Genomic DNA, 27285 nt, shown 5'->3' with positions numbered 1-27285 from the left:
AAACCTTGTTTGTGATGGAGAGGATGGGCAGAGGACTCATTTCCCACTGGAGAAAGCTTCCCCCCTCCACACGTACCCCGGCCATCACCCAGGCAGCATGGCAGGAGGGTGCCAGCCGTGGGAAGGAGGAGGGATCACTAAGAGCAGGGTTTTTTTAACCTGAAAACCTGTCAGCCACAGCCCCAGGGCTTTGGCTCTGACCCCTGGAAGATGCAATCCCAGCACCGTGGGTGTTTTATCCCAAAAGCAAAGCGGCCGCGGGCAGCCCTGGAGGAACCGCGCCTGGTCCAGCTCAGACTGCTCAGACCCACCATCCCCGGGATGCTCACCGACAGCATGACTGGGAGAAGCCACATCTCCCAGGATCAACCAGACCCACAGACCACCTTGCGTGCTTTCTGGCTGGAATTTAGCCCCCAGGCCAGGGGAGGCATTTGCTTCCCAGCAGTAACAAAGCAGCCCTGGCTGAAGCAGGGGATGGATGGCTTCCCAACCCTCCTGCTCTGCAGTGCAAACAAAGGGCAGGCTACCAACGAGCTGGAGAGAAAATCAAAGCCTCTGCAGAAGGCAGTTTAGTGCATAGAGACTGATGGCACAAGCTGGGCTGGACCTCATTTAGGGGGAGCCCATCGGGGTCTGGCATTTCCAGGTGATGGGCTTGGGGAGTTTTGGAAGCCCCCAGACCTGCTTGACCTGCCGTTTCGTGGAGGGAAAATTTCAGCTCTGCTAAGCCTCTGCAGAAGGCAGTTTAGTGCATAGAGACTGATGGCACAAGCTGGGCTGGACCTCATTTAGGGGGAGCCCATCGGGGACCCGCCGGCTCGTGGAAGGAAAATTTCAGCTCTGCAGCTGCCAGACCCACTGACACTTGTAACACGGGAGGGAGAGAAAGCAAAGACGAGCCCACTGGGAAAATTGCCTTGGTGTACTGTCAATTCTCACTTCCAGCCAAAGCTGAGCTCTGCTGGCTGCGGGCACTCCGCTGGCTCCGTGTTCCCAGCGCCTTGGTGCTGGCGGAGCTCGTAACTCATCTGCCATCCAGAGAGCAAAAGGCCAGAGTTCAGCGTGAATTTATAGCTGTGCACTCAGCTGGGGGAAAAAAAAACACCCAGAAAACCACCGTGGCCAGCAGGGATGAGCACCCCCAACTGCAGCTACAATCAGAGCCAGCGGTGAGGTCTCCGGTGCACTAATGGGAAAGAAACCTGCAGATGCTGGGCAAGGAGGAGCCGTGTCTGGGTGGGATGTGGGCTGGATCCTCTCCTGACCACGATCAGCACCGTGGCCTTGAAACTCCTACGCCCACCTTGGTTTACGACCGATCAAAATGCATCCACATTCAGGAGAATTGAAGAAAAAGAAATAAACTCACGCATTTTCCAGCCCTGAATTTAGCAACTACCAGCACTCCCCTCTGAAAGGTGAAGACCTGGGCAGTTCAGACCCTGCTCTCCCCACCAGCATCTGACCCTCAGCACTCCCAATCCCCGGGATGCAGCCTCCAAGCACCTTATTTACATTATTTCTTATCCTGCTCCGTCCACGGCTCCTCCCAGTACCGTAACTGGGGTCACTGAATAAAACCAGCTCGCACAGGCTGAACCCACGCCAAAGGAAACGCTCTTCCATACCACATGCAATTAAAGGGGGGAACTCATTGTCGCAGGAGATCGCGGACATGAAAGACATCGGTGTTCAGAAACAGATGAGGCAACACAAAGCTCATGGAAGGCAATTAAACACTCATCTGACAAGACACACACTGGCCCAGGAGGGTCTTTTGCTGCTGCCTGTGGAGAGGATGAGCAAGAAGAAAAACCACAGATGCTGCTTGTCCCCTAGTGAACCTGTCAGAGACGCTGGCTCTGCACCAGAAGACCTTGGTCCCATCTCACCTTCCCGATGTTCCCCAAACTAGGAGCAGAGCTGGGCCATACCTGAAACTCATCTGGAACACCTGCCCTTGGTTGACGTGCTGGGTCCTGTTGTTATAGCCGTGAAGCATCTCCCCAAAGAGGGTGTCGTTGAACTTGGCATCCGACTTCAGGCACTTGGGGCCCTCGCAGATGTCAGAGAGCATCAGGCAGGACTTCCCATCCGGGGCCAGCTTGTACTCCTCCACGCACCTGCAGAGCACCACAAGCTACATGAGATGGGCCAAAAGCAGATTATGTCACCCCCCCCAGCCCTGTCCCGCCATAGGACAAGTCTCTGCCCAGCCCAGCCCAGCATCGTCAGCTTGGTGCTGGAGTGGGTCCAGAGAAGGGCCATGGAGCTGATGAGGGGTCTGGAGCACAAGTCTTGTGAGGAGAGGCTGAGGGAGCTGGGGGTGTTCAGCCTGGAGAAAAGGAGGCTGAGGGGAGACCTTCTCGTGCTCTATAACTACCTGAAAGGGGCTGTAGCCAGGGGGGGTCAGTCTCTTCTCCCAAGGAACAGGCGATGGGACAAGAGGAAACGGCCTCAAGTTGCACCAGGGGAGGTTTAGGATGGATATTAGGAAAAGTCTATTGACAGAAAGGGTTGTTAAACATTGGAATGGGCTGCCCGGGGGAGTGGTAGAGTTACCATCCCTGAAGGTATTTATAAACTGGGCAGACGTGGTGCTGAGGGACATGGCTTAGTGGTGGAGCTGGCAGTGTGAGGTTGATGGTTGGACTTGATGACCTGAAAAGTCCCTTCCAACCAGGACAATTCTACAATTCTAACACCTGTGGCATCTGCCCAGGATGGTGCAGTGGCTGCAGAACCCACATCCTCTGTGGCACCTTGGTTGGGCAACCAGCACAGGAGCCCTGGGCTCCCACCAGCCGTCCCTCCTGCAGCACCCACTCTCCTGTCGGGAGCTGCCCCCACACCAGAGAGCAGAGCTGAGCCCACCACCCATCCTCTGCTCCCCTGTCCCCAACAGCCCCTGCCCACCAGCTACAAACACTCCCCAGGCCACAGCAGAGCTAAAATGAAGCTCCTGCCCTTTTTTTCCACCCCACAGTGCTCTCCTGCAAGGAGGCACCTCCAGCGTGGCTACTCCTTTGATCTTTGGTCATAGAATCATAGAATTGCCCAGCCCGGAAGGGACCTCCAAAGGCCATCTAGTCCGACCTCCCCGCAGTCAGCAGGGACACCCCCAACTAGACCAGGTTGCCCAGGGCCTCGTCGAGCCTCTCCTTGAATATCTCCAGGGATGGGGCCTCAACCACCTCCCTGGGCAACCTGTTCCAGTGCTCCACCACCCTCACAGTGAAGAACCCTCTCCTCATCTCCAGTCTAAATCTGTTCCCCTCCAGCTTTCAAGCACGTTGTGGGGAAGATGCACGGGCTCATCTTCAACAGCCAGTAAGGGAAACTGAGGCAGGCAGCGGGGATTGATTTAACGACAGACATCAGGGGCATCTTCTGCACATGGGCTCATCTCGTCTCCATCTCTTCTCCTTCCTCCAGCCCTTTCCCCAGCATTGCAGCTTCCAGGTGACAAGGAACCCCCTCTTCCCTGTCTGCCCCTTCCTCCCTGTACCCACAGCACTCCACTACCATCACTCCCACCTCCAGCCAGGCTGCCCTTTCCCATTCCTCTACTGCATTTTACTGCCACAAGCAGAACTCCCACCCGTCTGTCGCACTTCTCCTGCCTGTTCCCGAAGCAAAGCTCTGCCTTGAGAAGGGATTATGGAAAAAAAGAGAAAAAAAAACAGAAAGAAAGAAAGAAAAATACTCTGTCCTTGGGGATGGAAGACTGAAATGCAGATGCCCTGCGTGTGTGCGGATGCAGACCATTTAATGTCCCAAGATTTTCTAGACCCTCCCCACAAGGGTTGCTGGTGCCCATATGGATTTCCAACCCCTTCTGCAGGCACGGCGCAGGCAACGTGCTCTCTCTTAGTGACTCAACTGCTCTGCACTGCTAAACAACAATAAAAAAAGAAGGTAGTGTCGGGGGGGAAACAACAGACCAGCAAAAAGGGATAAAAATAAAAAAGAGAGAGAAGCTGACATGGGCAGAGCTCCCTGGGCTCCTCTTCCCCGGGGGGCAGCCAGGGCTGCTGAGGTCTCTGCAGCATCAGGACTCAATGGATGCTCCTCAGAGTTAGGAATTTGTGGGCATTCCCTTCCCAAAAGGGCTCCTTTTCCCCTCCTTCCGCTTAATCCTTCCCACAGGGATGTGAAGAAGGGTCTGCGTGTGCCCAGGAGGGTGACCCAGCTGAGGGATGGGATGTGTGGAGCCCAGGGGCTGGGCAGTGGTGGGGCAGTGACGGATGGATGGAGGGATGGATGGATGGAGGGACGGACGGCTGGATGCCTGCCTGCAGCTGTGCAGCATAAAGCCAGATAATCACTGAGCTCCTTTTAGAACATACTGCAGCCAGGGAGATTTTCCTGAGAGAAAATGCTAAATTGTGTAGGATTATAGGATCCCGGCCAAAATCAGGGATGAAACTCTATTTTAAGAGAGGCACAAGGGAGGAAAAAAAAAAACCAAACCAAAAAAGTAGTATTTCTTAAACAAATCCTCCACCTTCCCCCTCCAACAGGCAATGTACAATTTTTGGGTCCCATCATAGTGAGTCACAGATCAAACCGTACCGTCACACAGTGGAGGAAAAGAGGAAAGTGCATCTGCTCACATTGCTCCTCACAGTCCCATGGGCTTTTGCCCACAGCCTCTATTCCCTGCTAGAAATCGGCTCTATAAACAGCTTTTTTCTAGGGTGCCCAGCTCCCTTGGTGGGCACTGGTGGCACGGGAGGAGGTTGGCAGGGATGGGAAGAGGCACGGGTTATTTAGCTGCTGGTGGGAGCATCAGGAGCATCAGAGGGGACTCACCCGCAGAACATGAAGATGGTGCTGGACGAGGGGTCGTGGGGCAGAGGGAGGGTCTGCTGGAGACAGAGCTGCTCACAGCCGCCGTTGAAGCCATCCGAGCAGTCGATCCCTTTGGAGTAGTCGTAGCAACCGGTGCCATCCTTCATGGGCCGGAGGTCCTCAGGGCACTGCAGTGAGAGAGGGGGGACTAGTAAGGTCACTCATGGGTCCCCACCTGCTCTGGAGCCTCCTGGTGGGTGCCCTCCCAGGGCCAGGTGGATCTGTGTGTGTTGCTGTTGAACTCCACCTACATCTAAAGGAGATGAGTTCATCCCAAGTGATGGATGGGGCAGTCCCAAGAGCCCTGCACCACCTTGCACAACCTTTGGGGAAGGGGCAAGAACCACAGGGCAAGGACCTGGTCTGCTGCAAAAGCCACACTCCCCATCCTCCCTTGGGAGAAGAGTGAGATCTTCAAGGCAGGAAAATCACACAGTGAGGAAGCCTCAAGCCAGCATGGGGTGAAGCATGATGACCTGCTCCACAATGTGCTGGAGAAACCCTCTGTGTTTGCTACCCATTCCTTTGAGATACAGAGAGGTCCTGTGTGACCCAGAAAAACCATCTCAAGTCAGAAAACCACCTCAGCACTTGGAAGTGACCCAAAAAACCATCTCAACCCAGAAAACCATCTCAACCCATGCCAGGCAGGCCAGCAAACATGACCTTGGCACCATCTCCGAAAGCATCTTGCTGCCCCCCATGGGAGGAGGCAGCTGTGGACAGGACCAGCCCACGGTGGAGGCAGGACCAGGAAGGGCAGGATCGCAGCCCAGGCTCATCAGAACACTTTTCTGCAGCCAAGAGAACCATGCTGACTCACACAAGCTGGGGATCTGGCTCTGGGTATTTAATTTCAGTTCCCCAGCTGGCTTTCCTTGTCCCAAAAGATAAAAGTCAGCAGGCAGCAAATGCCATCAATAAATTGTCACCCAGATTAAAGCTCTCTTCTATTCCGCTTGCGTTATTTATCCCTTTTCGCCAAACATGCACGCATACAAACAACAACAAAAAGGCCAGTCCTTGAAAAAATAAATAAATCTTGCCTAGGAGCAGCTTGCAATTAAAAATGCATTATGGAATTTCTTGAAGATGAGTTAGACCGGAGCTTGTACAGGTAGTGATGAAGGCAGGTTATAAATGGCCTCTGTCAAGCAGAAGAAAGGTTATAAAACCACTATACTTCGTGCTTAAAAAAGAAAATCAATTTTCCGTGCAAGCAAAATGCTGTACATATTAATAAAAGTTCAGGAGACCCTGGACCCTGTGCTCGCTGTCACAGGCAGGGTCCCGGCAGGAGATGGGCTGCCAAGCCCTGGTTGCTCTTGGCTCCTCAAGAGGCAAACTGCCCGCAGGGGACATCACAAAGATGCTTTAGGGAGTCCTGGCCCACCCCATCCGAGCAATGAGAAGTTTCTTTCCACCTCCCAGAAACCCTGTACCATTTCCCTATGGCAGCAGGACCAAAGCTGCTTGTGACCTACCTGCAGCAACCACGATGTCTGATGCCCCTCAGACACCTCTCTGGCTCCCATGCCCTCACCTCTGCAGCTCAGGTGGACCTTCCAAACCTCAGCACCTTCTTGCTGGCAACAGTGGGGAAGGGGAGGCAAGGCAAGGTTGAGGGGGGGGCACATGGTTTTTCTAGCCAAAGGATGTTAGGACAAGGGAAAACGGTTTTAAACTAAAAGAGAGTAGATTCAGACTAGGTTTATAAGAAATGGTTTTAAACTAAAAGAGAGTAGATTGAGACTAGGTTTACAGAAGAGGGTGGTGAGACACTGGCCCAGGTTGCCCAGAGAGGTGGGAGATGCCCCATCCCTGGAAACATTCAAGGTCAGGTTGGACGGGGCTCTGAGCAACCTGATCTAGTTGAAGATGTCCCTGCTCATGGCAGGGGGGTTGGACCAAATGACCTCTAAAGGTCCCCCCCTCCGACCCAAAGCATCCTATGGATGTCCCTGCTCATGGCAGGGGGGTTGGACAGATGACCTGTAAAGGTCCCCCCCTCTGACCCAAACCATCCTATATTGGCAGCAAAGGGCTCTGGAACAGGAGCTGCAGAGCAGGCAGGGCCCCGGAGAGGCAGCCTGGGAACTGGTGGCCCTGCCCAAGCACGGAGCAGTAGAGGACACAGGAGCAAGCAGCTTTGTAGCTGCATATATAGAATAAATACGAAGGAGGAGAAAACACTTAGAACAATCTGTGCTTTCACCGCCGAGCTGCCTGGGAAACAGGACTGGGATAAGTGTGTTTGTGAACCCGCAGATACAACACTTATCTCCTGTGGTCTCCTCCGCAGCTGCCAGCCCCACTGGAAGAATAAGAGCTCTGCAAATCGGTAGAAACACATCTCCCCGGAGGACACAGAAGGCTGGAGTGCAAACAGCATCTTCCGCTCCACGGCACTGCATCTGCCCCTCTGCTGCTCTCCCCACGCCGACGGGGAGGTCCAGGACTCTGCCCAAATCCCCTCCGAAGCTCCTGAGGGACCTTCCAGGGTGCTGAAGGCAACTGGATGGGACCATAAGTCAGCAGGAACTACAGGAACACAGCCAGGGGATCGGTCACAGCTTTTCTGAGCTGTCACTTGGGACCATCTCTCGCCCTGGCACTGATCCCTCTGCTGAGCTCAGCATCTTCCCCAGCCCGCAGAGGAAGATGATGGCTCTTTCCCCCAGCCCAGGTTAGCGGGTCACCAAAGCCCTCCCTCCCTTAGCCCCACTTTGCTGGAGGCCACCCTTGGGATATTCCTCCACTTTGGGGCTTTTAATCACCGTGAAATGTGTTTCCTCTCTGTTTGTAATTATGCATCCTAATATGCATTAATTAGAGCAGGCAAATGGCTCAGCACAAAATTTGCAAAAGAAAGCACCCCCCCACCCTCCCCAGCATCCGTCCCCAGCTCGGCACGGAGCCGGCTCTCCACCAGCTGTGGAGGTTGCAGCAAGAAGCTCTCCAGGGACAGAGAGCTTTGGTAGCCAGCCCACAAAGAGGGGAGGTGACCCTGCTCGGTGGGGCTGGGGGCACCAGGATGCCAGGGACAGCGAGGCAGGGGACCAGTGAGCTCTGCCACCAGTGCCAGCCAGTGAAACCAAGAGACAGGAGGGGCATCACTGGCATGGGGGGGGTGAGGGGGTGTTTGCTGGGATGAATAGGTGGATGGAGCAATTATTGGGCATAATAAATCTTTACAACACATCTCCCTGCCCCTGGAGCAGAGGATTTGCAATCAGGATGTCCCATCAATAGGGAACCAAAGCCCATTTGGGTGACACGGTGTCAGAAATTGCCCAGGAAAAAGCCAGTTTGAGCTAACCCCGTCTCCCTGGGCTGGAGGGGTCTGGGGGGGGCTCCCAAACCAGCACCCATTCTGCCTTTGCTGGGCTTTTATAAAGGACCAGATCTGTTATTGCTGACATTGATTTGTCTGGCTTGGGCAGCAGAGAACCAATAATTACGGTGAGTTTTAATCAATCGCCCATCAATTCAGCTGCAGTTCAATTTGCGATCTGCCTTGGCAGTGACACAGGGTGGGGGGGGCTCTGTCAGAAAATGATTAGAAAATCGATAAGCAACTCAGCCAATAACTCTGTCTGGGCAATCACGGGTGACACGTCCCTCCTCGATGGGAGGAAAGCTGGGGAGACGTGGTGCCCCGACGGCCCCTGGCCAACCACCTCCGCACAGCCTTCATCCCGATATGGGATGGATCCATTTGCCCAGGGAAGTGAAGGGATCTGACAAACCACCAATCAGTTATTCAAATGAAAAAGCTGTTTGTGGTTTTCCACCTTGGACCCGGCACTGCTTGGGAACTCGCTTCAAGCTCCCAGACCATCCTTCACCCATGGACCTGACAAGCAAAAATATCTCCGAGCTTGGGAAGAGGGTTTGGTACTGAATCCACGCAAGGGAGAGGAAAAGGGAGGTAGGGGGGGATTCTAGCTCGTTGTCTGCTCTGAAAAGCCAGGGAGAAGCCGTTAATGTAATTCCACTGCCTTGCAAATCCACTCCATCCACGCAGGAGGGAATTGGTTTCTCTGATGATGGCCTGCCCTGAAAATTGCTCTTGGGATTGGAAAAGAAAACTTAGGGGTTTTGTCTTTTTCTGCATTAGCACTGAAAATGCAGGTCCTGCAGGCTAAACGTGAGCCACGGCCAAAATCCCCTGACCCTGCTGCTGCCCATAGGTTTGGCCATCGGTGCCACCAGGCACCAGCTCGTCCCCTCCCCACCACACCAGGCAGAGCACCCAGGTCCTTACTTTTGTCATTGCAGTCAGCAAATGGGCTCCAAGCACACACGGGGAGTGGATATGCTGAATAAGAAAGTGCTATTTTTACCTGCTGTTTGGAGAAATGAGCTTTTTTCCCTGTTAAATGGCATCTCCAAGGTGACACGGAATGGCACAGCTGGCTGGATTGCTGCCGCGTGCCCACTGCCACCCCTGGGGGCCACCAGAGCCAGCCTCGCTGACGCACGGGGCCACGGTTTGGAATGAAAGGGGATGCTCACACCCACCCCTGTCACCCCGACACAGCCCGTGACACCGCGTGGCCTCCTGCCACCAGGACTCAACACAGCTCCTCCACCCACTGCCACCACCCAGAGCAAACCCAACAGAGGAGGGTCATCTTCAAGGGGAAAGAAAGACACCATCCGCCAAAACCCGCGCGAGATTAAGTCTTAGAAAAATAACTATCTGGAGGAGTCCCTGTTGATGTTAGTAAGCGAAGGCCTCTTTTTTTTTTTCCCCTTTCTCGTTTACAAAGCTCATTAGCAGCGAGACAGGTGAGGGGGTCACTGGAAATAAAATCCAAGTCTCATTACTGACACAGATCCCCCAGACGAGAGGACACCAGCTCTCCACCTGAGCTGCCTGCCAGGGTTTCTCAACTCAGCTCCTCTCTTCCGTTATTAAGGTTTTGGGTTTTTTTTTTTTTAGAAAAAAAAAAAGAATATTTAATAAAGTATTTCTGCAGAGAGTGAACTGCCCTTTTTCTTATTCCGCTCTGTTTTCTCAACAAGAGCAGCCTTTTTGTCAGAGATAAAAAACCCAGACTTCTCCTGTGCCGGGGTGTTGGAGGTGATGCTCTGGGCACAGATGAGTCTGGCTCCTCCTCCCTGGCTCTTCAAAACTGCACAGGGACGCTGCCACGAGCCCCCCCACTCCGGGTACCACAGCCCCATGTCTGGATATATCCAGAGGCAAGATCCAGGACCCCAGCCCTGTATCCCAGTGCATCTTCCCCCAGCTGCATCCCCAGCCCTGCCAGCCTGAGGATGAGGAAAGGGCTGGGGGCTCAGCTCTGCAGTGGCACCGAGCACAGCATCCAAAGGCCCCAATCACCCCCCTTCATTTAGAGGCATCCTCACTCCTCACCGAGAAGCCTCTTCAGCGCGAGACAAAAACATTAATCTGAGGCACTGCTGAGGTACAAGCAAGTGCCAGCATTTTAATGAGCTCCAAACTATGCACTGGCATGTATTTTATTTGCTTGTTGGAGCTCAGGAATGATACAAATGCAGTAAACTCCTCTGTGTCCATATATATATATTTATATTTGCAGACAACTGGCTTATTGTGCCTCTGCTTTCTTGGCCCAGAAGGCCCCCGGTGAGCAACGCTCCTCATCACCAGCAGGACCAGATTCTGGCTGTACACAGCCCAGTCTCTACGGGTGAGATTTATTCCTCCTGTCCTAATACTCTGGTAAAACGGGCCAAAAATCTGGTCGTTAAGGCACCCGGCAGTTCCAGGCAGTCTCTCTCTCCAGGGCCACCCCTGAGTCACCTCCTCGGGGCAGTGATGTCCCCACCACGGCCCCAGCAGATCCTCTCCAGCCCCCCGCTGTGGGGGAGCATCCTTCCCAGAGGGAAACATTACAACTGTTTTCAGAAATAACAGTCATTATCTTCCCACTCTTTCCCCCCCTCTCTCTCCCTCCCTCCCTCCCTCCCTCCCTTCCCCCTGCTTCCTCTTCCCTTTCAAGATCATCAATCATTATTTTAGCCTCAGAAAATCAAACCCATCTGTCTTCCAGGCTCCCAAGCACACGCTGCAAGAGCTCACGCTCCTCGTCTCGTTGTCCCCCCCTCCCCGCCCCGTGACAGTGGGTTGGGGGCTCCATGGAGGAACCGAAGCTCCAGGCAAAGAGGGAACGTCTTCTCGCCTCCAGCCACCCCACGGACCCTCTCGGGCAAGTCACTGTGTATATTTTTTTTTGCATCTCAATTCAAAGCGGGATGGACTTGTTTCAAGCAGCTGGTGGGATGCTCTGTACATACACACCAAGTGCTCGGAGTTCCTGAAGCAAGGAAATCAAGCTAGTGGAAACCCTCCAGCTGCTTTCCTTACACCAGCAGCTCGTTTTGGGGTAGGCTGGCCCCTCCTGCCCATCGGGGCATTTCCCCTCCTAGCCACAACAGAGGCTGGCACCTCCAAAAACCTTTGGGAGACCAGAAATTCCACTCCTGCCCCACCTGGCAGCCAGAGTACAGCCCAGCCACAACGCTACACGCCAAACCCTACGACCCAAACCAAACCCAAAGACCCAACCCAGCCCTGACCACAACACACAACACATCCCAGTCTGCTGGGGACCAGGGGAGCAAGGGCTGGTGCCAGCCAAGCCCTCCAAGGAACACCACTGAAGAAAATGGGGCTTTTATCACCCAAACCACCTCTTCCCAGCGTGGGGACAGACCTCCTCCAGCTCACCTCGGTGCTTCCTGAGCTATTCCACTTGCTTTTAGATTTGGCCACCACTTGCCAACATGGTTTGAGCCCCTCTCACAGCACTGAAAGCAAAGGCAGGGGGGTGGTGGGCTCCCCATCTGCCCCTCAGCCCCCTGCCACGGCCAGATACCGACCCCAGTGGCTTTTGCCACCCTTTGCTTCTCTCTCTTTCCTCAAATCCCATCTGCATCACAGGTAGTTACCTGGCTTAACGAGATAAAGCCAAAAGCACAGCCTCCTCGGGAGGGGGGGACGCTCGCTGCAGAGCTCAGGGGGCTTCTGCTGCCAACCAGAACACGCACAAGGAGTCATCTTCTGCTTCAAGGAGCCAGCTAAACTTTAAAGGGATTAGAAGAGAATGGTTTCCTCCCCATCTCCTTTCCCTTGCCTGCGCATCTCTAACATAATTAGCTAGGTGCCTCGTCAGGCAGGGTACGGATGCGTTTTTATTTTTCAACGAACAATTGTCTGTCAGAAAAATGCAGATTTGATGAAGCTTAAGTGCTTTGTGGGATTCCATCAATTACATCTCAAAATTCATTGGGAAATTAGGAGAGCATTTAATTTTGACAAGGTTGAAATGTTTTGGTTTCCACGGCCTAATTTTGTTTTTATTTCAGGCTGTACACTGGGATAATGCAGTATATATCACAAAACTCCAGATGATAATGTTGGAATTAAACGCTTCCCTCGCCTTAATAGAAAGGAGATGTTTTGAAACAAAATATTTTGGAACTGGCACATACGTGGGGGATTTCTGCACAGCATTTTGGTTTGGGCTGAAACTCCCAAACACCCAATTTCCCCCCAAGAATATCAGTTCTCAGCTTCCCCTGTGTCATTGCAAAGTACCTCCCCTGTCCCCTCAGTCCCCAGGCCACTTCTGGGAGACATGTACTGGAAGAAGGAGCCTGGAGCTGTAGCCATTGCCCTGCTCCTTCATTTCTAATCCCATTTCTCCCTGAAATGGTTACGCTCTGAAATTAAGCCATTTCTCTGCCCCACTTTGCAGCAGCCAAGGGACAGCCCATCGTTTTGATGTGGAAAAGAGCAAAAAGGGAAGGATTAGCTCCAGACAGGCTGTGCTAAGGCTTAGCCACCTGTGTGGACCATGCCAAATTTCCCTTCCATCTCTGTCTAAAAGGCTGGGAGTGACACCGCGCCGGTGTCACCGTGGGCCACAACTTCATTAACAGGCTCCATAGAAGATGCTGTCCCTTCTGCGTTCTGCTGAGGCAGACAAACTCCCTCCTGCCTGACGGGCTGACCCCTCATTGGGAAGAGGAACAGTTCACATCGTCCTTGGAGCCAAACTATACTTCTTTTTCTCACTCAGACTAGAAATAAATCTGTGCTAGAGGAACCCCAGCCTGCGAGCAGGGAGATGATGATGGTCAGCAGGATTTTCACGTGCAGAAGAGCAGCACCTGCTTCCTGGGCTCAGCGAGCTCTCCTGCCTCTTGCTGACCCCTCTCCCAGGGTGGGATGGATCCTGGACCACAGCCACACTTTTTGCCTTTCCACATCCATCTGCCGTATCTTTGGCCTCCGTGGCACAAGTCACTCTGTTCTGACTTAAAGGACTAACTCACCACCATCTACAGGCACCACGGATGTTGCAGAACCATCAGAAACACCCCACCCACACTCACCTGTGGTTGCGGTGCTGCTCTCACAGCAGGGAAACAAGGGGTCTCCTGCTGCTGCAACCTCAGTGTGGGACCCCAAGCTGCCTTCCCCACCACCAGCTGGGCAGCTTGTGCCCTCCACCTTCGCCAGGAGGTTCTCAGGGTGATGAGACCCCATCCCGAGAGGCACCACAGGGCTCAGACAGGGACCTTCACTGCAGGCTTGTACCTGCTGCTGCCTCCTCCCACAGTGATGCCAAGGATGCCCAACACACACCAGAGGTGCACCCCCTCACCCAGCTCACGTGCCAAGACCAAAGCTCACTTTCCTTAGGGAAAAAAACCTCACCCTTCTTTTCCCCCAGGGCTGCAGTCCTGCCTTGCCCCATGGGGCTGGCAAACAGCACGGCCATAGGGTGGCAGATGTAAGTGACCTCCTCTTCTCCCTGAGCAGATAAGAAGACTGGCATCAGTGAGCAAAGCCAATCTGAGAGACAGGTGGGGAAACCTGAATTTAAGCCTCATTACAGGTGTTTCCTTCAGTCCCTCAGGGCCAATTCGCAGGTTGTCATCTCAAATTATACATCACCAACACATGAGGGTCAACCACTTGCCCTTCTCCAGCGTCCTCCCTCTGGGCTGAGCAGCCACCACCGTTCCAGTAGAAGGGATATATATTACTGACTCTGACTTATTCCTCCAGCACAGTTTCCCTTGGTTTGCTGTGGCCCCTGCAAGATGGTACACAAGAGACACTAGACTCAACGGGCAGAGAAGAGCCACCAGAGTTAGAGAAGCTCACTGGAATTTTGCTTTCTTGGGAAATGCCTGTGGTTTCCCCAGACCTGACAGCAATTCTGGGGTGCAACAAGGAAAAGCAGTGTGGAAACAGACTTTCTAGAGCTTGGGGATTGTTTTGTTATGTTGCAAGGTAGGGCTCAAAGGCAAGGCTCCAGTGAGCAACGCCAAGGTCTCCGCAAGGTCACAGCTCAGGCTTCTGAAAATCACCCCCCCAAAAAAAGCCTCCGATAAGAAAAGAACTGCAGAAAACCTTTATGCACTAATGCCATCTACTGGGTACAGGTAAAAATAACAGAAAAGCCACGAGATGAGGGGGAAAAAAAAAAAGGGCCCCCATGGGGAAGTGTGGGATGGAAGCTGGGGAGCTGTCACCCCTCCGGGTGGGGACCCCACTGCAGGGTCTCCCAGGTGGCATGTGGCAGGTGGGATTCTAGATAGACAAAGGGATGTCCTTGTTTCTCCTTCGTGAGCCCCAGGAGACCGTCCTCAGAGAGATTCCACCACGGAGCCACAAACAAACCACCCTCCACACCCCCACCGAGCCCTTCTGAGGCCAAACACTCAGGTAATGGCAGAGCCCACGCCGATAAAAAGCCCGAAAATAAATGCATCCCCGGTCCTCGCAGAATTACTGGAAGCCACATTAAGGGCACGAAAGAACTGGTAACAGACGATGATTCTATATAAAAGGAATAAGAAATCTTGGAGATTTGTGCCGTTCCCTGGTCGAGCCGTTAGGCTCCGGCTCTGCTGTGTATTAATTGCTTACAAGGCTGCATGTATATTTTATGCTCAGTACCTGCCTGGAACATTTGTTGGATTTAGCCTTGATTGATGAACCGCTGATTATATACTTCTGTGGTCCTCGGCAAATTAATAAACTGTTGACTGCTAAAGATTAACAACATGTCATGATTTGCGAAACAGTGTCCAGAGTAAAGCTGGAGCAAACCTTGTGCTAAAATTAGTACGCCAATGCTCCCTGAACTCTATAAAAAGGGGATAGCTTAATTAAATTACATCCCGATATTGCCCATAGCACTTACCAAATTGGCAAATTGAGTTCACAGCAGTTCAGCTCTAAAACTAACTGACATCCCTGCAAATTTGCAGCAAATGACCCCAACCCTGCTCGCAAGGGAAGCCCAGATCACACCCAGTAGACGCCGGGCACAGGGGTGGGATGAGGAGGGGACCGGTGCAGAAGATGCTGCAGGGTCACACACTGGGGCTGCTGAGAACTCCCAAACTCAGCTCCCATCACCTGTGACCCCACTCACCGCCACAAGCACAACCCAGGGCTGGGGCAGCACTGCCTGCCCACCCCTTTGGCTTTTCCCCAGACAACGGCCACAGACCATGGTCAGAAACATGGGACAGTGTCCTCCAGACCTCTGCTCGCACTTCTGCCACTGCTGGGCATCTACAAGCAAGTGATGAGGATGAAACATTGCATGGGGTTGGGAGAGCCAGAAGGGATCACAGAATGGTTAGAGTTGGAAGGGGCCTAAAGATCATCCAGTGCCACCCCCTGCCCTGGGCAGGGACACCTCCCACCACACCAGGTTGCTCCAAGCCCCCTCCAACCTGCCCTTGAACCCCTCCAGGGATGGGGCAGCCACAGCTTCTCTGGGCAACCTGGGCCAGGCTCTCACCACCCTCAGAGTGAAGAATTTCTCCCTAATATCTAATCGAAATCTCCGCTCTTTCAGTTTAAAACCCTTCCCCCTCATCCTATGGCTCCCTTCCCTGATCAAGAGTCCCTCCCCATCTCTCCTGGAGCCACTTTAGGGACTGGAAGGGGCTCTAAGGTCTTCCCGGAGCCTTCTCTTCTCCAGGCTGAACCCCCCCAACTCTCTCAGCCCACCCTCACAGCATCTTCGTGGCCTCACAGCTCCTCCCAGCATCTTTGTGGCCTCCTCTGGACCTGCTCCCAACAGGTCCATGTCTTTCTGATGCTGGTGACCCCAGAGCTGGAGGCAGCCCTGCAGGGAGGTCTCCCCAGAGCAGAGCAGAGGGGCAGAATCCACCCCTTCACCTCAACCCCCCCCTTGCCTTGCTGGCCACGCTGCTGGGGATGCAGCCCAGGATGTGGGGGCTTTCTGGGTTGGAGTGCTCGTTGCTGGGGCATGTGGAGAATTGTGCCCCTCGTGTCAGTCCAGGGGAAGCAGGGGGAGATGTGGACCAGAGGGGGGGATGCAGCAACCTCCAAACCCTCCCTGTGGAGCTCAGCTCTGCTGTCCTCAGCCTGCAGCTGAGACTGGGGAACTGGGGGGGGGGGCTTCACCCCACAACCAGGGGCTGTGGAGAGGGGCAGAGAAGAAGGGAGAGAAAGGGGCAGGGAGAGAAAGGGGCGAAGGGCAGAGGGAGGAGAGATGGGCATCTCTGCAGCCATCTCCTACCCCTGTGGGATGCACAGCCCCAGTCACCCAGTGTGATGCAGGGGGACGGGTGGTCCCCACGTGTCCCCTCTTGGCCCACAGCTCCCAGGGAAGGGATGTGCTCCAGGAGAACAGCTCCTGCTGCTTTTCCTTTCTCCCCGCCGCACACAATTTGTTCTCTTTATGTAAAGCCTCACTTAGGCGTTACAAAAGCAGGGGGGTTATTTTCCCCGAGTGACAGAGCTTTCAATTTCTGCCTCTCCGCACGCCGGCGTGGCGAGCCCTAGGCCTGTAATTTATTGACAGTTTCTACCTTAATATATCCTGACTCTTAAAAAGAGGCATCTCTCCCCAGCGGCACGGGACGATCAGAGCCCCGATTGCTTCTGACAGTGTCTGGGAGGCACGTTGGAAAAAAAAAAAAAAAAAAGAGGGGAAAAACCCCTAAAAGATTAGAAAAGCAGCCGCTCCTTGGAAAAGAGAACAAAAGAAGAAGACAATGGGGAAAAGAAAGGAGGAAAGGGAGAGGAGGGGGAAGGAGGGATAGTGATGGGCGCTGCTGGTGACACATCAGGCTGACACGCTAAATGGCCTTAACAAGCAATCGGAGAAGGGGATAATGAAAACGCCCCCCCCGGGACAGCACGGCTCCAGCCTGACCTTTCCCAGCTGCTGTGTATAAACATCTTCAATAAATAAAGAGACACTTAACTCCCGCCTCTGCCGAGATGGGAGGGATGGGGTGACGGGGGCTCTGCCCGCGGCAAGAGGGAGGGGAAGGGGCAGAGGGGTCTCGGGGGGGTTTTGGGGCAGCAGGGGGGTGTTTGCAGGAGCGGGTGACAAGCTCTGGAGCCCCTCGGGGTCACCACCCGCTGCCTGGCAGGGGCTCCTACAACAGACGGGGTGCTCCAGGTTTCCCCCAGTTTCCCAGGGCTTTTCCCCCGTGTCTCCACGTGTCGTACTGGACTTGCACACAGGGAAGTGGTGACTTTGCTGTCCCGGGTCCAAGGTGGGAGAGGGGCTGAGCTCTGCTGTCCCACCTGCAGGAAGAGTGAAACCCCTCCGTGCATCGATAGCTGGGGACTGTTCAGAGCCTCTGCCCACAACTAATGCTCTAGGGCCCAAGAATTCTTCTGGAGGGAGGTCTGCAAAACCTGAGACTCCTTACGTTGGCTGCCAAGATGTGAGCAAGTTCAGAAACAAAACCAAACGCTGAGGGTGTCAGAGGAGCCCACAGGGAGAGAGGACGGGGAGATGCTTCACCTTTCTCCCACGCTGGGAAGCACAAGACAGGAGAAGAAGCGTGACTGCTTTCAGCCCGTGCTTTCTTGACAGGCAGGGAAACGACCACCAGCCTCAAGCATTTTTCTTTTACTCATCTGAGCCCCCAGGCTCCTTCCCTGAGGTCCTTGAGGCGTCGTGTGATTTGCCGTGAAGGCCCCAGGGGTGCCGGGGAGGCCACCACCAGCACACACGTCCCCTTGGCCACATCCCTGGAGAAGGGAGCAGGTAATGATGTCCCCCCCTCTGGCTTGTCCCCAGTACCTACCACGCAGCCCGTGGAGTCCACCTTGCGATCCGAAACGCACTTGAAGTTGCGGGTGCAGCCACCGTTGTTGCGGGAACAGTCTCGGACGGGCCCGAAGGAGGAGAGCAAGTCATTGATGGTTTCAAAGTAGGTGGACAGCATCGCTTCTTCCCTTGGAGAGAAAAGGCACCGTTAGGGCTGGCAGGGAGCTGGCAGCACAGCCACGGGGAGGGCAATCCACAACCAAAGCTGCTCTGGCAAAATCACGGCATTTCGATCAGCAAAAGTGAGTCAAAGGAGGTTTCCCAAGAATATTAAGGCTTTGTGATTACACTATATAAAACATATTTGCTGCATAACTCTGAGATCCTTGATGAAAACCAACAGTTATGTGCTTTCAAAGACACTATCTACCATTTTCATGCAAACTGGAAATCATGAGACACTTTATTAGCAGCCTGGAGCTGTGTGTGAATCCAACTCTATACTAGTCAACAGCGAATCTACAACAGTGAAACTAACTCCTCTTGGACCAAGCCTCCTCGAGCACCCACACCTCGTCCATCACCTGGGGACCCTGCTGAAGCTGGAAAGCCATAGGAAACCTGGCTTCATGCTTGCTGGAATGTGGATGCAGTGGCTCATCCCAGTGCTATGGAGGGTCCAGGAGCAGGGGACGCAGGGGATGTGGGCACAGCTCGCAAAGCCCCAGGCACAACAGGGCTGTGACACTCCTCTCTTAAGGAAGCAAGAAGTGTAAAAGCCCACAAATTCCACGGCTGTGTAAAGGCTGGGGAAGCTCCTGCCTCTCCGAGCTGCAACCACAGCAGATTCTGTCTGTGACAAAGTACTCAGGCACTTTGCTTTCTGCTGCGCTCCTGCAAAGGGAACACAGATGCTTGTCAAGAGCTTTAGGCATCTCCAAGGTATTTTTCATCTTCAAAGCACGCGTTATGTATTAACTGATACCTGCAACCCATCTCGGGGAAGAGATCTGGTCACCCTCTTACTGACAGGAGAGAGACAAAGCGGTTTACCCAAGGTCACAGAACAAGTCGGTGATGGAGACGGACTTCATCTCCATAGCCAAGTTATTAGATCTTTATACACAGGGGGCTGCAAATAAACACAGTCCCTTCTGACCTTAAAATACTCCCCTAAGGCAATACCAGGAATCACAGGGGGGGGTTATTCCCCTTTAGCATCTCCCCTGCTCTCCCAACAGCACCTAAAGAGCCGCACGATGACTCAGTGACTCAATACCCAGTGCTAGTTTCCATTTTTTGGGGGGGGTTTTAATTTGGAAACCCTGTGCTTGGCAATGAAAGGGCATCAGAGGAACACTCAGCACTGCGTTATCTGTCGGCGCCCCCCCCCCCCCCCCCGTCACACTCACATACACAGCCCTGCCAACACCCAACGCTCAAAAATATCATGAGTCAGGCATTAAAAAAAAAATTTTAAAAAATAATGAGATTGGCATAAAAATGATGAGATTTTAAAAATAAATCAATCACTGGGTGGGTTTTTTTTTTTTTTCCTCCCCCTAAATTTGCCTTCGGCTTTCGGAGCCTTTGGGGCATAATCAAGCTCTTCCCTGCAAACACGAGGGCTAGAAACTACCCAGAGACCAAATCCAAAGAAATAAAGCCCTACGCAATACTCGAGTCATGATTTTGCAGATCCCAGATTTCAGACAATCACAGGATTCCAGAAGCTGGGACTTTCAACAAGGAAAACACCATAAAACCAGCAAGAACTGGTAAAATGGGACACCCCTGCTCAGAGGGAGGTGGAGGGCAGCTTCTCTGCTACCATGGGTTGGGGAGGACCAGTTATCCCAGCACCGTGGTACCTCCGTGCCCACAGCAGTGCCCCTGGCATCGCTACCCCAAGTAGCAAATTCATGTCTTTGCTGCTTGCTTTCATCCCAATTAATGCTTCCCAATTAACTTTTCCCTCTTGGCTATTACACTTCCAATATTCCCCCTCTCTTGGCCCATCTCCTAGATTTTCCAGCATATTTGGAGCTGAATCTCCCTCTGTCCTTTCTTGGTCATGTTTCAAATATCTTTAGAGGCTCTTTTTCTATTAGCACTCTGTTCCCACCAGAATTTGCAGCTCCTCCGAAGTGAGGGAGTGAGAAAGACACAGAATATATTAGATCAGAGCACGTATTTCTGCTGGAGAGATGGGGGGGAGAGAAAGGGCACATTATTTACTAACCAAAAATGCTGTTTATTAATGTAGAGAGAATTATTAAATAAAAAAAACCCAACAAACCATGACAACTCCTCCACCGCCCACCCGGATAGCTCAGCCCCATCTGGTCCTCCTGAGGGGTTTCTCATGGTAGGTGGACTGCAAGGAGAACCGTGTCCCCGTCCTCCCTCCTGGCTTTTCCCTTTGGCCACCAAACCACCAGACCCTCCTGCAGCTCCCACGTCCCTGGAGGGAGAAGGTGAGGACCTACAGCCACGCTGGGTGGTAGAAAGGAGATCCCGGGGTCAGATCCTCATCTGGGGTAACTCCAGGGAGCTGGGAGATGAGCACCATGCTCCCGGGCTGGAAGGGGCAGCTCGTTACGCTTTTAATTAAAACCTGGAAGCACAAACCGACCTTCTGCCTTCGGGAGGGTGGAGGATGGGAACGGGAACCTCGCTCTCCGAAATCGTGCCTGGCATAATGGATGACCCCCGACGAAAGAGGGGCAGGGGCTGCCGAGCCGGAATGAGCCATTAAGCGTATTAAAATATTAACCTCGCTGGAAGGTGGGGAAGCAGAGCTGGAGGAGAGTGTTCAAATGTCACCTGGGAGAGGAGCGGGGTGACAGCGCTGCCTGCAGACGGCGGGGGGCTGCTCGGCCAGCGATGGATTAGAGGAGCATCACTTGAGCGCGGTGCCCTGACACGGGGGATGTCAGGGATGAGAGGGCTGACGTGATGCTCGGAGCCAGCTGGGAGCAACCTGCTCTCCTCTGCCTCCGGAGGGGCTGGCAGAATTGCTCTGGGTGCACTTTGGCACGGCCAGCCTTTTAATTTTCCAGGGTGAAGAGCAATAAATTAATTACCTGCCTCCCGCAGCCACAACGGGACGGGCGACGCGTGGCTGGGAGCAGATGATTTTCCACCCACGCAGCTCCGGTGGTGACCCTGCCCTGTCCCTCTCTCTGCCCCCCAGCCCCAAATCCCACAGCCGACATGGAGAGCGGGCAGTGCCCAGGCAGGGGACACTTGAGGAGCAATGGCAGCATCTGGCCACCACTGCCCCGGTGCCAGCCAGGGGCAACCATCCTCCCCCCACCCCCTGGGCACGCCGGAGTAGTCCGGCTCTGATGGATGAATCACTTTCCCTGCAGTAACGAGCTGCCTGCAAAAGAACAGCTCTGTTCTCTTGTTCTCCATCCATCCAGACTGAATTTCACTGAGTGACCCCCGGATCCGTTCTGACAAGGTAGGATGGAGAAGACGGGCTCTGAGGTTCATGCTGTGCCCGGAGCACACCAGGGAGCTGGGGAACCAGAGACCAAGCTGGGGGAGGATGGGGCAATTCCCCACCGCCCCGAGGCAGATGCTAGGTCCCGTCAAAAAAAAGGGCATTTTGGAGCAAACAACCTAAATTCTGGTGCCAGATTCTCTCCACAAGCACACGCATGTCTATGAACACACACTCCAACTCCCAGCCCTCCCAAAGACACATGGAGACACTCAAACAATACATTTATAAATGAAATGCACTCCCCTCTCTACCAGGACCCACTGATGCCTCAGGAAAAAGTCCCTTTTCTAACAACTTCTACGGCCACAAATGATCAGTGTGATGCACAACAGCAAGGCTCTCCGTGCAGACCAGGGCACCCATCCTCACCCAGCCCCGTGCCACCTCCCATCGCCCCCACCCGCCTCGATTCCCCTCGAAAATACTCTTCTCCATCCTCCCCCTTTTGTTCCAGGCCCTCATTAACGAAGCAGATTCAGTGACAAATATCACTGGGGGTTATTTATTCATGAAATACCAACACCGTGCAATTCTCAAAGCCTCCAAAGCACTCATCTCGGAATAAGCTCCTGAGCTTTACAGTGGCTCTTCTCTCCAGCTCATCCTGGAAGGGGATTAGGGGGTGTTATCCAACTCAGCTGCCCCTTTTTATTGCCTGCTAATGGTTAAAGACTTCGGTGTCTTACAAAGTTAACCATCGCTGAGAAAAACAAAGAAAAGGACAGGAGCTGGGGACTAAGCCAGGGCTGCTCTGCCATCTGCTCCCCGAGCCGTGTTTGGAGAGGGATCAGGGGGGAGATTTGAGGTTCATGAGTTTTTAGAGATGGGGCCCACTAGCAACAAAAGGCACGATGCTGTGTCCACCTGCAGCTTCATCCCAAAGGAGGGACTGCTACAGAGTGGGGACCTGAACCCCCCCAGCCCAGCCAGGATGTCTCCTGTCCAGCAACTCGCGCTGCCTCCGACTTCCACTGGTGAAACCCCCCTCAACAGGGAACTTCAGACCTGATGGGCTTGCAAAACTCCACAGAGCAATTTACACCCAGATTCTGCATTTTTCAGCCCAAAAGCTGCTCACCTGAGCAATTCTGACCAGCTCTGGCCATAAAACTTCTGCAGTGCTGCGAGGCTCGAGGCAGGGCTGGTCTCCTTGCTGCTGAGAGCTCACCAGAGAGGTGTCCCCCCACACAGACTTGGCTCCCTTTTTCTGCTATGACCAGTCAGGGGTTAAACCTGCCCGTTCTCTACCTTTTGCCCTTCTTCCCTGCCCCATCAGGTCATCTTACCCAGAAGTGGCTTCACCCAGAGGTGACTTCCCACACAGACTTGGCTCCCTTTTTCTGCTATGACCAGTCAGGGGTTAAACCTGCCCGTTCTCTACCTTTTGCCCTTCTTCCCTGCCCCATCAGGTCATCTTACCCAGAGGTGGCTTCACCCAGAGGTGACTTCACTCAGAGGGACCCTCATCCTTTGCCCCGGGGATGCTCATGTGGGAGCTGTGGCTGCTTCCCCCTTCCAGTCCCCGTTATGGCCCCATCCAGCCCCAAAAGCTGAGGCAGAGCATCACCCATCCCTCTGCGACAGTTTCCAGGAAGAGCTGGTGCCTGCCCTCTGGCAAAAACCCTTCTGAGGAGTCTCCAATCCCAGACCTGCAACAGCTGAAGTCCCCATCCATGTAGCAGGTAGGTTATTTCCTCCTCTGTCTGACCATCACTCGTGCTCTCACCTATCCCACTCCTGTCTTCCTCCACTCCTTTTTTCTTCTCCTTCACATCTTTTTTTCCTCCACTAACACCTCCTCTCCTCCCAACAAGAGACCACTCTCTCTACAGCCCTCTCCTGCACCCGCTACACCGTTCACCATGTCTGTAGTCAATGGAGAACCCACCTCCTGCAGCACCCAACCATGGGCTGTCTCCCCAGCAACTCCATCCACACATTGACCAAACTGGGATGCACTGGAAAAGTTCCTCTCCAGCCCCAGTGTTGGATACGATGAGGTGGTGGCAGCTTCTAACTGAGGGACTTCACAATCTGAAACTCTGGCACTCTCAAAGCTCACGTCTTCAACCAGGTTTCTTAGTGTGGTGCCTGACGATGTGTGCACACAGAGTGGATTTATTATTTTAGGCAGAAAAGCTGAGTTTCTGCCCAGCGCACCCCCAGACACTTTCCAGCCACCTTAATAGTGCTGAGAGGTTTGAAGAACACCAATCATCCAGGTCCTAAACTGGGAGAAATCATCCCTTACTTGAGCGACACTGGAGAAGGCACTTCAACGGAGCGACACCGACACACCACAGCTGATGAGCTGCTTACTACAAATTTTCCAGGTAGTCTCACTTCTGGTGGTAATACTATAATAAACACTTGCAAAAAACGCTCTCCAAAAAAAAAAACCTTGAGGTTGAAAGTGTGAAAAATTCCCTACCACGCTTCAATAATTTGCTAGAGATTCAATAAAACCATCGCTCCGCCAGAGCGTTTTGAAGCTCACCTCGGCAACCAGAAAGGCCAGAAATTTAATTACAGCAAAGCAAAGCAAAAACAAACGCCCCAGAATCAAAGTGAGCTCACAAAGCCCAGAGCACCCAGCCCACGTCCCGGGGGATGCCGGGGCTCCCCAGGATCCACCCCCCCACCACGACCCCACTGCAGCCCCCTTGGAGGTGGCGCAGCTTTGCCGTACGCAGGACCGGGATGTCACGGGTGAGATAAACAAGATAGTTTTAATTCTCAGCATTTTTTTCTCCCCCTGTTTCAGGGAAGCATCACGGTCGCTGCTCAACCCCATGAGAGGGAAAGGCAAAGGCAGGCGGTGCCGGCTCAGTCTCCCCGGCAACTTTGGCACCAAGAGTTTTGGGAAAAGGCACATGAGAGTTAACAGGGATGGTAAAGCAGGGTCAGGAACTGTGCAGGGAATCGCACGTGTCAGTGCTCCCTTCACAGGGGCTTGTAATTAATCCCAAATTCAGCAGGTTGCATTTCCCATGTGGTGGTACCAACAGGATGCTCCTGTGTGTCAGGCACCTCGGCAGCAAAACGTGGGATGGGATGGGATGGGATGGGATGGGATGGGATGGGATGGGATGGGATGGGATGGTACGGTACGGTACAGGGGTTTGGAGCACAGCAAGTGCCCTTAGTGGGACAGAAAACCCACGCTAAGCACCTGGGGACACCAGCCAGGAGGAAAACCAGCACTGCTCAGCATCATGTCCACCCTGGCACGTCACGGCAAAGGGGACAGCGTTGCCCTGTATCCCCAGCACCCCGTTCTGCATTTATTTAAGATAAGCTATAACCACCACCGCTCCTAACAACACAGCTGATGTTTTCAGGTTCCAAGGAATCCCTTCCCTTCTATTGATTATATCACCAGCCAGAGCCACACATACCTAATTCAGTTTTATTGACTCCGGTTATTAAGTTATTTACCTATGAAGCACGCAAAGTGATGTGAGATGAGCCTGACCCGTCCCCTTCCCTACACTGCTCCCCAAACTTCAGCTGCAAAGAAAAGCTTCATAATCTGAATTCTAAAAGTTAAAGAAATTATAGCCAACCAGAAGAAAAGGAGAAGCACAGTTTCAACACCTCAAGACATTAAATAATAAAAAAATAGAGCATTTAGACCCGCAGGAACAGAAAGCTCCAGGCTCAGTGAGGAGCCACCTGGCCCCTCACACCACTGCAGTTGTCTTTTGGCGAAGGGTTCTAGGCAGCTCCACATATTAATAATTTAAACAGTTAATAGTAGTGGAATCTGCTTGTCCAACACAGAATCAGTCATAGTAGTACATATTAATTGATAGTAATTGCACACTAATTAACTCACAAAGTAATATGTTTATCTAGCAAAACGGATCATGCTACTGGCGCGGGGGTTATCAGTAAAGGCAGCAATGCATAATTAAAAAAATACATAAATGAAAATTATCAAATGATTTCTTTATGCTAATTAATATTTTCACTAGCCCAGTTTGCCCAGCAATTCCTTCCATCCCATCCTCTTGAAATACTATTTTCAAAATAGTCAATTTGTAAGTACATTTCTGGCTTCAATTTAGAAATAAAAATTAACGGGAAGGGTATTTTCCTTGCTCAGAAGTAACACGGTGATAACAAGGAAGGAGAAAAATCTGCACAGAAGGGAAGGACCACAGGGAGGGCTCATGCCTCACCATGGCCAAGCTGCTCTGAGCTGAGCAGATCTCACTGCCACTGCTGCAAGACCTTCTGCTGTGAAAGGAGGCATCCAAAAATCCTCCTAATGCCCTTGCCAATGAAACACGGACCCCAGCATCACCAGGAGTCCTGTGGGCTTATCTGGAGGGATGGAGCAAAACACATCATGGTGTAGGAGGACAAGAGAGGGGTGGCAGTTGTGGGAGAAAATTGGTTTGATGTTGACTAAACTCCCAGTTCTCACCCCAGAACAATGTGTTGTGACCAAGGGCAGGGACCCCAGAGGACAAGAGAGGCCAGCCTGGTCCCAGATCCTCCATGGGGATCATGCAGGAGCTCAACTGGGAAGCAGTATGGACTCTGGCATCATCCCCACCTTGCTCCTGCACCTGACTCCTGGGTGAATCCCTGCCCTTCCCGCAGCCCTGCCACCCAAATCCAGAGCAGACACCAAGCACAGTACCCCACAATTAAATTTACTGGGAGCAAAGCCCTCCGTTGGGGGGTGATATCTGGGCTATCTCCTCCTGGATGGTGACATCTCCACTGGCAAAGGGATTCTGCAGAGCATCTGCTCTTCAATGCAGACCCAGACCACACCTCCAAGGAAAGCCCATGTTAGCAGGGCTGCAGATAGGACGGGCACTGCAAAGCTGGTGAGACATCAAGGACATGGTTTAGTGGTGGGTTTTGTCAGTGTTAGGTTGATGGTTGGACTCGGTTGGACTCGAGGATCTGAAAGGTCTCCCTTCCAACCTAGACAATTCTATGATTCTACAACCACCGCGTGTGGGTACCTACAGGTCTGCGCACGCAGAAAAAGGATAATCAAGGAAATTATAAAGGTTGTTAATGTCACATACTCAAAACTTAAGAAAATGTGAGAACTAAAGTTGCCAAGGCAACCTTAATTCAGTCTCTGGTAATTATGCACTTCGATGAAGGTGTTGATTGCAAGACCCCACACAGGGGGTTATCTGAAGGACCTATCTCTCCCCAAATGCCAAAGGTGATGGTGCTGAGCTGTAGCCAGGTCCCTCTGGGTGCCCGAAATGGTCCAGAGCTCGGCCTTAAGGCATCCCAAACCCAATCAGTGGGTACTTATTGAACATCCACAGGCTCCTCTGCATCCTACAAACAACTTCATCTACAGCTTCTCAGTATCTTCCTTAGAGAATGAGTAGCTCCTGCTTTATCATGCTCTATTCAGATGCTGTTCTGCATGCACGATTACTCAGCTCCTCATGGGTTGCTTACCCTTTGCTCAACACCAAAAAAGCAGCAGTATTTCACAAGCAATAAAGTGATTAAGCTCCCAATCTCCCTGTTACCATCCCCGTTTTACAGACGGGGAGCAAAGGCCCAGGAACAGCCATATAAAAAACATTCACTATGCTACATGCACCAAATTTGAGACATTTCGACTTGATTTTTCAGAGTGCTTAGCATTAAATGACACTTTCCCTCCTCAAAGCACAGCTCTCATTGACTTGGGTTGAAGTTTTTACAGCTCCGCATTAATGCAGATCATTCCCAGAGCAGGTTCCCGGGCTGTGCTGAGCCAGGCAAAGGTGAAAAACTGGGATATGATGGTGCCATTAAAGATGGTTTCTTAATGCATCCGCACCGAGGGGCTGCCTGAAGGCTGCTGAGCAAACTGAC

The 27285-nt window shown here is 52.9% G+C and overlaps 1 protein-coding gene across 1 annotated transcript in view; it reads right to left on the bottom strand.

Annotated features, from left to right (window-relative positions):
- Positions 1-1937: 1937 nt before the first annotated feature.
- LOC106890683 (astrotactin-2) overlaps positions 1938-27285 on the bottom strand; it is a gene marked incomplete at its 3' end in the record, with an annotated part of 200502 nt that continues 175154 nt past the window's right edge. Inside the window, exons 10-12 of the mRNA XM_014946679.1 lie at positions 17959-18109; positions 4819-4985; positions 1938-2126 (exon numbers count right to left, since the gene is read on the bottom strand). Coding sequence (XP_014802165.1) covers positions 1938-2126; positions 4819-4985; positions 17959-18109 — 507 coding nt within the window. The remainder of the gene's footprint in view (positions 2127-4818; positions 4986-17958; positions 18110-27285) is intronic.

The sequence above is a fragment of the Calidris pugnax genome, unplaced genomic scaffold (genome assembly GCF_001431845.1).
Source record: "Calidris pugnax isolate Ruff unplaced genomic scaffold, ASM143184v1 scaffold22, whole genome shotgun sequence".
Taxonomy (NCBI): domain Eukaryota; kingdom Metazoa; phylum Chordata; class Aves; order Charadriiformes; family Scolopacidae; genus Calidris; species Calidris pugnax.
The sequence above is the reverse complement of the archived record's forward strand: the minus strand, read 5'-3'. Positions and strand labels throughout refer to the sequence as shown.